Below are 12,234 nucleotides of genomic sequence, written 5' to 3' on the forward strand. Positions count from 1 at the left end.
TGGGTGAACGGGTATTTCTGTATTAAATGTTTATACAAGATTCCTCAGTTTGATTACAGCTCAGTCTTCTAGTATTCTCACTTATCAATTTCTATTTTTTGGAATTTTCTTAAATCCTGCACAAATATTTTAACCCAAACTATAAAAGTAGTTGTATTTTACAATTTTATTATGTCTGGTGCAGCTTTAGGTATGTTTTTTTTTTCTTCAAATTTTCCAACCATTTTGTACATGAACATTTTCAGCATTCACGATTAAGGAGAAACTTATGTTAGCAAAAGGCATCTACCCCCACCCCCCTCCATCTTGGGCTTCATAATCTTTGGAGTAGTTGATCCTGCTCTCAAACAATTGTTGGTGGCAGTGCTTTGCATAGTCTATCATAGAAATCAGCAAGGAAACAAATATGAAACACCAGGTGAAATATTAGTCATAGGCATCAAAACAGAAAATGAAAAATGAAAAAAAAGTATTGCGATTTGACAGTTGTGGAAATTTTGTTTCTGATAAACAGGACGATAGAGGATTATCAGAATTAGGTAAAAGTTTCTTCACGCTTCTGGACACTGAACTGTAATATACCTGTAAGATCTGGTACAATACTCAGAGTAATAAAGGAGGAAAGAATCAGTGAGTAGAAAATTCAGTGTCAGACAATTGGAAGAAAGCCATTTTAAGAGCATTAGTAATTAAACTCCTAGTTGATTTAAGGCATGAAGTGATCCTCAGAGATTATGGGTAGAGATGGAAGACACATTGACTTGGGCTACAGAAGCCTTCCACTCTGGCTCTGATAAGATCACTTCAGCAGCAGTGGTCTTATTTTCTCCATCTCAAATAAAGAGCATTCATTTCCAAAGCTTAGCTCTCAGAAGCATCTATTTCTGATTTCCTTTTTAAATTAATGACACCTATTTCTTTGGTCCTTATCTCTTCGGCATAAATATAATTTTAGAAGAAGATGATTCATAAAACTAAGAGAAGGTGATGGTTTCAATTCCCACATAAACTCTCCTTGGTTCTAGGAAACAAAACTAATTCAGTGCAAAATCATTCTGATCCATCCAAGAATGCAGAACAAAAAGAATCCTGAACAACTCCTATTTGGTTCATCACCGTGTGAAAGAGTTGAATGCTAAACAGCCTGAAAGTCCAAGCAACCATATTTCCAAGTTGTCTACTGGGGACTGAAAGGATGTTCATACCCAGGCAAGTCTGCTTTCCGCTTTGAAATACCTCCTACTGAGTTATTATGGGACTACTTTGAAACATGGACTTTCCTGGAAAGAACGAGTCCAATAAAGAGCACCACAAAACCCCCCAGTAACTTCCAGTAAATTCCAGCTTGCAGGATATGGGCACTCAAGGTAGGCAACAACTTGCCAATAAATCTGAAATTATCCTTCTAATCTATAATCTCCAAAATATAGTGATTTCTGGCAGCATCTGTTCTGAGACGCCAATGATAGCCTGTCAGAATCGGCGAGAATCCACATGACGGTTTTTTATCTCAAGCTGTAACTGTTTGATCTGAATATCCCGCTGAATCAGTGCTTCACGGAGCCGCCGAATTTCTTCTTGCTGTCGATAAAACATCTGTAGCAGCTGGAAAGTAAAGACTTCATATGTCATTTGTGCAATCATACATTAAAATCATCTGTCTATCTGAAACTACAGAGTCAAGCGAGAGAATGACTGATGGAAATTTAGACACACATATGAACTATCCCAATGGGGTATGCTTATACAAGAGAGTGCTATTTAAAAAAAATAAAATAAACATATGCAGATCATGCTAAATAATATTGGAAATTATAATAAATATTTCAATTCCTCCACTAATATTCCAACATGAAAAACTGGCAGTGGGTTTAAGATCCATTTTACCCATCAGCTACTCTTGCAGCAGAATATCCTTCATACTTCCCATTCATTCCTCATCTAATATCAGATATTTGAAATTGAGTGAGAGGAAGAAGAGAGTAGAAATGTGTTTTATCCTGACCTCTATTCTAAAGTGAGAGGTCACAGTAATAACAGAATCGGTAAATTGAGCACAAAGAGAGATGCTTCTAAGAAATAATTGTATGTCACTATTAAATCCAGTGAGGCATGCCCTTGTTTCCTATCTTGATTGTACTTCCTGAGAAAGAAGCTATTTTTTTCTATTTTATCCCATTTACTCACTAACATGATTTTTTCTCGGTCACACTACTGTACCTCATTTTCTGTTTTAGGTGGAGGACATTCATTGGTATCAACGCCATTAGATAACTTCATTCGTCTGTTTTGCTGTTGTCTTTCCTCAGTCTTCCTGGTCCCCCATTTCTCTTGGATTTCATTCAACTTTTCGGTGATATCAGTCACTCTGTCCCGGCGTGGGACAGGCTTAGTTGCTTCCATGGCAATCTCCTTTTCAAGAAATGGTGGTAAAGAACTCAAGATCACAGAACCTGGTCTCAAAGACATCAAGACAGGACCTGTAGGCCACAGAAAAGAATAATTTTGTCCCAAGCAAAAAAGAACAATAGCAACAAGTACTGAGTGACCCTGAGAACCAGGCCTCTAAATGCAAGAAAAAAAAGAAAATTTCATTCATTCCAAGAAAGGCATTTAGCTTAGTCTGTGTGCTAGGACAATATACGCAGTACAAAGGCGTTACAATTTTGATTCAAAGTAAGTTGATTCCTTCAATCGACATTAATTAATTCAAATTTAGGAATATTGCATTATCTTGGTTTTGGTATAGAGCAAGGCCAGGTGAAATACAGCTATAGGCCTCACCCACAATCAAATTGACTGGAGTTGATACCTTTCCACTATATAACAATACCAGGATACAAATGCCACAATAACTCAAGAAGAGGGGGAGAACCATTGTCAAAAGATCCGAAGGAAGAATTCTACTCCCTACCTATTATTTATTTATTTATTTATTTATTTATTTATTTATTTATTTATTTATTTATTTATTTATTTATTTATTTATTTATTTATTTATTTATTTATTGCGATTTATATGCCGCCTTTCTCCCTAGGGACTCAAGGCGGCTTACAAAATGACAACATCAATACAAATCACAATACAATACCAAATTAAAATCAGTAACCCAATTAAAAAACGATTTAAAATTATACCAGTGTACCCCCAAACGGATCAGTTTAATTGGCGGAAGAGCCACGTCTTCAGCTCGCGACGGAAGGAAAGAAGGTAAGAAAGAAGGTATATTAGGTAAGTATTGAACCTAGCTCTTCTTCCAAGATATTTGGAACTCATTTTATGTTCAAAACAACCTAGATTTAGACTAGTTACTTGAGATCATGGGTCAAAGTACTGTACTCTTCCCACCATACCACAGATGAGCCGCTAATTGGCATTCAATTCCCAAGAGTGAAAAACAAGCAGTGAAAACTTTGGATGCTTCTCACAGTTGAACTTTATGCATTATTGTTTTGGGGCCCGTGATGTTTACAATTTCAGTCTTATGGCTGAATAAATTGTATGGATCCTTCACATGCACAGCTCTCCAGCAAACAGCTACGGTAAAACATTAGGCATGATACCTTAAGAGATGTAGGGAAAGAGTTTCTACGTTATTGCTTTAATTGCGGAAGAACATCATCAGTTTATTATGAGAATTCTAAACACTGAAATCCAGATTATAATATTGCTGTTGTGTATACCTGTGGGCCTCCAGCCTTACCGTAGATCTGCCTTTAATGTAATGTGATGCAGATAGATAAATGAGCAAAATCTTTTGTTTCTGATAGTTCAAGCAATTGTATCACAAACCTTTATTAGTGCCATTCAGCCACTCTTGTGCTGTCAATGATGGCTGTACCCCAGCTGTCATTGGATAGATGTCTTCCTGGTACGATTCAGACTGCAAAGGAAAACATGAGAGTAGAGTTCCATTTCCGTATCTGGGGAACTACAGTATCCTCAAAATGAAGGTACTCCATGGTATATTGCCAAAGAAGAGATATCCACTCACCCGTCGGGGTACAATCATAGAAATGGGTTCAATCAGACTTTTGACCGGAATCAGTTTATAAAACCGGAAGATCTCACAGGCACAGACATTGAGGCCCCTCTTGGGCATCACACCTGGCAGGGAAAAAAAAAAACAACCCATGTTATGACAGGACATTCCACCAAAACATGGGTTTGGGAAATCCAACTGCTGCTCTTTTCCTCTGCAGAATAGGATAGAGTCATGGAGGAAGGAAACAGAGAAAGCTGAAATCTTTCCCCTGACCAATATTATACCCCGGGCCTAGCCAATTTTTTTAAAGAGAATAAATTGCTTCCATTTGTAATGTAATTTTTAAAAATGTAACTAAAATGATTCTTCCTTTTCTGATCTTGTCTACATTTGCTAGATAACAACTTGAAAACCTCCCTCTCTCTTATAATTCCAGCCATTTCAATTCATTTCTCTTTCGGTTTCATGGTCTAAGAAGGCAGAGCTTGTGGAAGATTTTTTTTTTAAAGTTTATTTTTTAAACAAACAAACATTTAATACATCAGTCATTCCTTCCATGTGACATCTCGGTGTTGTCTCCATTTGTTCTTCTTTTTGTTATTTCTTCTGTCTTCGTTCTCATCCAATCAATTACAATTCATCACTAACAAAATATTCTGATTATAGCATTTTTATACATAACTATTAATGTACTTATTTGTATTTCTTTTCTAACCAATAGTAGGTGGTTCATGGACTAGCCATGGCTGGCAGATATTGCACAATCAGTCTTCTAGGACTTTCTTGCTCTTGTGATTTCAAATAGACTAGATGAAAACTCCTTAGAAGCAGGTGCAAGAACAATTGTCAAAATTTTCTTGTCCTGCTGGCAAAGATTTTCATTCAACCTTTCACTATCTGGTTCCTCCATATGTGCTCGCCTACAATTTTCATCATCTCCTGCCAATGTCAATGGTGAGGATAATCTGAACCGTAATTCAGCATATGGGAGAACACCAGGTTGGGGAAGGCTGGTTTAATCAATATTCTGAGAGATAAAGGCACAGAAAAATGAATGTCATGAGTCAATACTGTGCAGCCATGACAAAAATGAAGCAAGGGAAAAGAGACTGATGCTTATTATCTGTCTGTGACCAGCTGCCCCTTCCCTCAATGCATCAGTTGTTCACAGGCACCCTGTTCTAATTCACCCAGCATACAATCTGCAGTGAAACTGTTGCAAACTTACCAATTCCTTTCTGAGGCAAAGGGGAACGATATTCCGTCAAGTAATGTAGATATGGTTTCTCCACATTTATGTCATAGTACCTGATGTTCCCATCTCCCTAAAGAAAATTGTAAGAGATACAAATTCAATGTATACTCACTTCCTCTCCCTGTTAAGTGAAATATTTCATCCTTTCCAGGGCAGCAGCTTGAGCTGGGTGGGGGCAAGTTCATACAAGAGTTCTTTTTTTCAAAAAGAAGCTACTCTGGGATGGATCTGGGAAATCCAGGATTCCACTCAGATGTGGCCTCGATTAAATTATTCTTGGCAAATTAGAATAACATGTGGCTCCTGGTCTGGAAGTTGAGTCATGGCAACTGGACTTCTTTTCTTGTAGCTTTAAATGTTTCACTGCTTATCCAAGGAAGCAGTTTGGTTAGAGGGATCCCATATATGTCCTCAAAGGTGATTTCATTTCTACCTAAGCTGGATAGGCTTGTTAGGCAAGGCAAGAAATAGTAGATGGAAACTAAAACAAGGAGAGAAGCAACCTAGAATTAAGGAGAAATTTCCTAACAGTGAGAACAATTAACCAGTGGAATGCTTGCCTTCAGAATCTGTGGATGCTCCATTACTGGAGGCTTTTAAGAAGAGACTGGACAGCCACTTGTCTGGAATGGTATAGGGGCAGTGGTGAAATCCTCCGAGGTTTGGCACTGGTTCACTGTGTGTGCATGCGCAGTGCACGTCAAACACATGATTCACACGCATGCGCACTGCAGGCGCCACCGCGCATGGAAAAAGGAGGCTTAAGAAGGTAAGTAGACCAGTGAGGGAGGGGGAACAGCTGTGCCGCGCAATTTAGATAGCGAATATCAATTGAGCGGCACAACTGATCGTCAGAAATACCGGTTCGGACGACCGGCTTGCCCAAACCAGGGCGAACCGGTAGCATTTCACCCCTGGTATAGGGTCTTCTGCTAGAGCAGAGGGTTGGACTAGAAAGCCTCCAAGGTCCCTTATTCTGTTATTCTGATCTTAAATCTTAGCCACCTCATAGATTCACCAGGGAGACCACAATTAAAGGACCCACTAGGTAAAGGATTTCGGAGTTGGAACAGTTAATCACAATGACTCTCTGCCTACTCACCTAAGAAGCCTAGCCAGATTAGGTGAGAAATAGGGCATATGCCCAAGGCCACATTCTAGATCAGCAAAAATCATGTAACTTCCCTTGAGAGTTATAATGAGTGCAATCAGTCTTGAAGACTGGCACTATTATAAGCTTCTTATATATCTTGGATCTGAAACTAACACAGCAAAACACATCAACATCCTAAATTCTGCCAGTAAAAAAGGGAAGGGGAAGGGAACCAGAAAAATTGCAATATTGGACTAACAGCACATCTGAGTAGCACCTCCTATCTTCAGACAGGAGGACTTAGAAAACAAGAGTTTTGTTGGAAGGGAGCTGGCAGGCAATACATCAGTGGGAATTTTGGGAGTTGAAGTCCACACAGTTTAATGTTGCCAAGGTTGAGAAATACTGCTCTGTAGAAATACCAATCACAGCACCAACTGTATTGTTTTGAACTACACAACATATTGTCACAGCCAATTATTTCAACTTGGTCTATGGCTAAGAACTCACCTTGCTTAAGACATACAACATATGTGTGTCTGTATCATAGAAAGGAAATAGGAGGCCTGATGACCCATCCACATCTTCCTCATGTAAAGGCACAGAAAGATCATCCTGTATATATAGATCATGGAAACAGAAATTACTGCTATAAGGTTTTCAATGGATCCAGAAAAATCAGAGAACACAAATAATGAGCATAACCACACACCCCAATAATGTCAAATGGATCCTATTCTCACTGCCATGATACGTTTGCTAAAAAACTTCAGGTTGCAGGTAGGAACTCCAAACAAACTAATTAAACAGCTTTTACATACAGGTCCAAGAAATGCTGCTGTGGGTTTTCTGTGCTGAAGCCCTAGCAGTCCTTACTACCAGAAATAATAAGTGCAACAGCGTGCCTGCCATCCCTGTCCTAATATTCCTTTTTACTTACTCTTTTCATGTATTCAAATTATGTTTATACTTTTACCTGTTATCTTATATATGCTTGACAAAATAAACTTATGACTTATGACTTAAAGTAGACTTTTCCATCTCAAAGAGAACTCAGCCTATCTGAACTTGGAAAAAAAATATAACCGAGGCACCAATATCATTTTAAGTAGCGCAAAGAGAACTGCAATGTTAAGACACAGGAGTGTGTAAAGTTGAAATCTTAAGGCCTTCTGCAAGCTTGGCTTCCTCCTGGCACTTTAAATGATGTGCCTCTATCAGCGAATGGGCCTTTTATCCTAGGATGATATGTCAAGCAGAACCTTCACTTTCCTTTATATCTCTACACTTTAAGGGACTAAATTAAGGGACTATGAACTGCTGGCTGATCTTGGTGGTATTATAGGGGTGAACTAATAATGCTGTGCATTTCCAGCTTCTGCTGGAGAGATGTAAAACTCTGTGATTCCCTTTCCCGAGAGCTGACTGCTGAATCTAGAGAAAAAAAATAAGTGCATTTGAATTGAACATCTGAAAGACAATCCCAGAGCAATTCGCTATTTTGGAAATGTTCCAGGATTCATCTACAATTACCGATAGTGTTCTGATCAATATGCATTTGCAATAAGAATTTTCAAATTCAAGCAGACACAGAGCACAGAAATCAATTAAGTACAAACCATACTGTTGGACTGACACAGGTTTATTTGGAAATTTATTAGGACATGTTTTCTTTATGAGAGGAATGATACATTTTCACCCCCTATAGACAGTTATGTGGAAATGTTTAATATTAGTCTATTAAGGCCCTATTGTGACCCAGACGTTCTGGGTATAAAAGTAGCTAGCAACAGAACCAGCTGCTTCAGAGGCTGTGATATAAGAGGAGAAAGCATGGATTAAACTAAAGGATTCAGAATGCAGCTGTTCTAGATCTCTCCAGCAAGTGAAGTGATAGAGATCATTTTCAAAACAGAGCTCTTGAGATCTAAACAGCTAAAAGAATGGCTGAAACAGTCTTTGGTTGTCAGTCCCAGCTCCAGACCAAGAAATCAGTTTCCCAAGTAGACTAAAACTACTTTTATTGAGATTGGCTGTTATAATAGGATCTTGCAAATATAACTAAGTTGTACCTCTTCTCCTTATACCTTAGTGAATTAGGAACATGACTGTTTGGGCATGGTGAAATCTAAATTTCTTTCCTACCGGTTCTGTGGGCATGGCTTCGTGGGGTGGGGATGTCATGTGACTGGGTGGGTGTGGCTATATAACCATGTGACTGGGGGATCAAGACAGAAACTCACTAAGAATGTCCTGCTGGAGCAGGCTTGGACTAGATGACCTCCAGGTCCCTTCCAGCCCTGGATTATCCTCTGAAGCTGCGTCTAGTGCCAGGTTTGTAGTCCTTCCTTCCTCTCCTTTTTCTTTCCTTCCTTCCTTCCTTCCCTCCCTTCTCTCTCTCTTTCTCTCTCTCTTTCAAAAACGCACCCCCCCACCCCCCGTTTTTTGCCCACACCCCCCATTTTTGGCCTAGCAGGGTTCAGGGAAGCCTGCTGGGAGCAAAAAAGCACCCCCCACCCCTGTAAAAAAAAAGGTTCTGATGATCGTCTGCCACAACTGTGATCCTTGGAGCCTTTTTTTAACCTTTTAAAAGTGTTTTTTTACTACCAGCTCGGGTGAATAGGTAGTAAAAAATGCTTTAAAAAAGAAAAAAAAAGGCTCCAATGACCGCGGGGCACAGCTGTGATAATCGGAGCCTTGTTTTTAATTTTTTAAAGCATTTTTTTTACTACCTATTCACCTGAGCTGGTAGTAAAAAAATGCCTAAAAAGTAAAAAAAGAAAAAAAAAGAAAAAGAAAAAAAAAGTTCCGACGATCAGCTGAGCGATTTTCTTAACTTTTTAAAGCATTTTTAACTACTGGTTCTGGCATGTACCCCTGCATGTGCAGAGGGTACAAAACATATACAACAGACAACCGAGTGGGTGGGCGGAGCCTTGTGCCAGGATCGCTACCAGTTTGCCGAACCACCCACCATGCTCACTACCGGATTGGGCGATCCAGTCTGAACTGGGAGCATTTCACCCGTGTTTGGGCTGCCTCAGAATGTTCTCTGGACATCCTGGAATTAAAACATATTTTACTCTTTGCCACCTTGGCAATGAAGCTTGTATACCTCCATCACCGTTATCTTCCTTACTCTGTGTATCAGTGACGTGATCTTATGGCGGTTTACCATGAAACTCACCTGATCCCACAAGGCAATCTGCCTATTATTCCATCTGGATGTCCCTGTGGTAAGCAGCTTTTTCAGGTTTCCTAGAAACACAACTTTATTCACCCGGTGAGATTTGCTGCTTGCTTCCTGTAAGAAGGCATAGCATGTTAAATTATAGGAAATCAAATACCCCAAATATTTCTCTTTTCATGGAAATCTGCCTAGTTTAGTTAATTCCTTAGTCTTCTGAAATCTCTCCACAATCACCCACGTTCATCTCCCTTGCATAGTTTACATTTAGTTGACACAACAATATATTTTAAGAAATACTAGCAGATCAATTAAAAAGTAGGCTAATTAAAAGTAGGTATTTCTAACCTATGGCCCAAGGGCTTATGCAGCCCTGGACAGCTAATAATGTGGTATCCCCAAAACAGTAAACTTTTAACATTATGTGCATTTATATACATTAGCTATATTATATATTTTATATGTGGCCAAAGACAATTCCTCTTCACTCAAAGCAGCCTAAGCAACCCAAAAGACTGGACACACCTGGCCTAGATCATGGGACTTCCTATCAAACTATTTTTGTCCACTATGAATTGAAGACCACTTGAATGAATGACTAGAACTGAGAAATTATGCAAAGGACAGGCCTACTAATGGCCCATCTTCTACACCACTGAATTATCAGAACAGGACAGAGATCTTACATCCACGAGTCAGGTAACAGATCAGCTGACGTGCACTACTCTGCTGCAATTAATTTGACTTTTGATGGCTTCCAGTTAATACCTGAAAGTCATACCCAAAACAAATATGAATGATCCTGGGGTCTTCTCTATGCATAAGTTCCTTCCTATGGAGAGAAGACTAAGAGGAAGCATTTGAAAACATTTCAGAAGTAAAGCAGCAGTAGTGAAAGTTAAACACTGCAGAATTGAAAGGAATCCTTAAGACTCAGTAGAGGCGCAATTGAATTGGGCAATGGTGCTTCTGATAGAAATAATTTTTAGTTGGCCAGCAATTTTTTAAAAGAAAACACTCATTGCCTGAATTATTGATGCTGAACAAAATTGAACATAGAAAGTCTTGTTAATCTGCATAACTAATGTTTCTTAGCAATGAAGAATAGTAACCATGTCAACGAATAACAAGTAGATCATGTGCAAAGATCAAACAAGTGGATCACCTGCAAAGATCTTTTGAATTTAAGATGAGGCTAGAAGGCTCCATGTACCTTTTCTCTAATATAGTTTGAAATACGTCAAGGGAAGAATTTCATCTCAAATGCTGGATTCTCAGGAAGTGGTTTTTTAGAAGTCCTTCCCATCTCTAGAACATGACAAGACTGTAGATTTGGGTTTGTCTGACTGTATCTCTCCAAATATTGTAAATCTGGTTTAGGTTCAGAGCCAGTCTTTGCAACCAGATAGCTTGCCTCTAACAATGTTGCTTTGAAGAAAGGCAATTCACCTTCTGGCTAAAACCATCCCGTAGATCCCACCTACAAACAGCAGCCCCTGTCAGACCTGGAAGCCATCTTTTGCATTGGGCCTTCAGGCCTGCCACATTTAGTGCTGTGGGAAACTGGGAGAGGGGATTGTATGGAGCACGGGTGATATATAGTCATAATAACATTCCTTTCTCAGAGAGTCAAGGACATCTTGCCCTGCACCTGGAGGGGTGTGACTGGGAGGCATCTCCAGTTGGGAACTTTGATTGGACCATGTGATGGACATGTGGGTGCTGGGCAGGGACTTGAACTTTCCTTTGGGTGGGGAAAACCTGGAAGCTTTCAGATTTGGGTTTTCACAGATGTGCCAATATGACATCTCTAATAAAATGGAACTTTGAGGAACTTCAAGCCTTGGAATCTTCTTTCATTGGGATTATTACTTGGAACCCTGACAGCCTCTTTCCTAGTTAGAACCAGCTTTACCGTTCATGCCAATCATTCTCCCCAACCAACATACCTGAAAGATGGTTCCTGCTCGTGGGTCAATAATCCTTATTTTCCTGTCCCTGCAGACTGTGGCTAAGAGGCTGCCATCTGTGTTGAAGGACATGGAGAGGATGACATCTGTATGGAAGCTGATTGTCCTTACTGGCGTCTGAATTGTATGTTCTTTGGTATCAAGGTTCCAGATCATGACCTGTGATAAAAGTACAGGTATCAGAGAATGTTTTCTGAACTTTCCACCCACTGAATAAGCAGACTATAAAAGAACTATGCAGCAACTGTGCCCCAAATGTGATGCACCAACAAATACTATCTCATTCAATGCAGACCCAAATCTGACACCATGGCTGAGTGGAGAAGGATGAGAAAGGAAGTGCTTAAAATAATTGGAGCAAAAGTTTAATTCCGTGGGAAGTATAATTTGCACGACAAAATCAAATCAAAACTTTATAACTGTCTCAGATCAGCATATAGACAGTGTCAATTTCTATGATGTATCACAAAAGCTGTGATTTCAAAGGAAAGAAACGACCAAAAGAATGGTCGCCAAAAACTACTCTTACTTGTAGTTTTTAGTTCATATATTTAGTTTATAGATGTTGTAAGGTAAACTATTATTTATTTAATTCTATTTTGGTCTGACTTCAAAAACACTTAGTATTCAAGTTGTAAAGTGACTGCATTCATTTTGCCTGGTCAATTTATACTTTATCATCACTGAAGATTGAAATAAATAACTGGAATGGAATTCTTCCACTATGGCATATATGCTCCTTT

The 12,234-nt window shown here is 39.2% G+C and overlaps 1 protein-coding gene across 2 annotated transcripts in view; it reads right to left on the reverse strand.

Annotated features, from left to right (window-relative positions):
• The window catches only part of CORO2A (coronin 2A), a 62,894-nt gene continuing 50,660 nt past the window's right edge, over positions 1-12,234 (reverse strand). For both annotated transcript variants that reach the window (XM_034410810.3, XM_034410813.3), the window contains 8 exons: positions 11,471-11,650; positions 9,522-9,638; positions 6,845-6,949; positions 5,215-5,311; positions 3,996-4,108; positions 3,794-3,884; positions 2,221-2,480; positions 1-1,605 (listed from right to left, as the gene is read on the reverse strand). In XM_034410810.3, coding sequence (XP_034266701.2) covers positions 1,474-1,605; positions 2,221-2,480; positions 3,794-3,884; positions 3,996-4,108; positions 5,215-5,311; positions 6,845-6,949; positions 9,522-9,638; positions 11,471-11,650 — 1,095 coding nt within the window. In that variant the 3' untranslated portion in view covers positions 1-1,473. The remainder of the gene's footprint in view (positions 1,606-2,220; positions 2,481-3,793; positions 3,885-3,995; positions 4,109-5,214; positions 5,312-6,844; positions 6,950-9,521; positions 9,639-11,470; positions 11,651-12,234) is intronic.

The sequence above is a fragment of the Pantherophis guttatus genome, chromosome 2 (assembly GCF_059756535.1).
Source record: "Pantherophis guttatus breed Tessera chromosome 2, ASM5975653v1, whole genome shotgun sequence".
NCBI lineage: Eukaryota > Metazoa > Chordata > Lepidosauria > Squamata > Colubridae > Pantherophis > Pantherophis guttatus.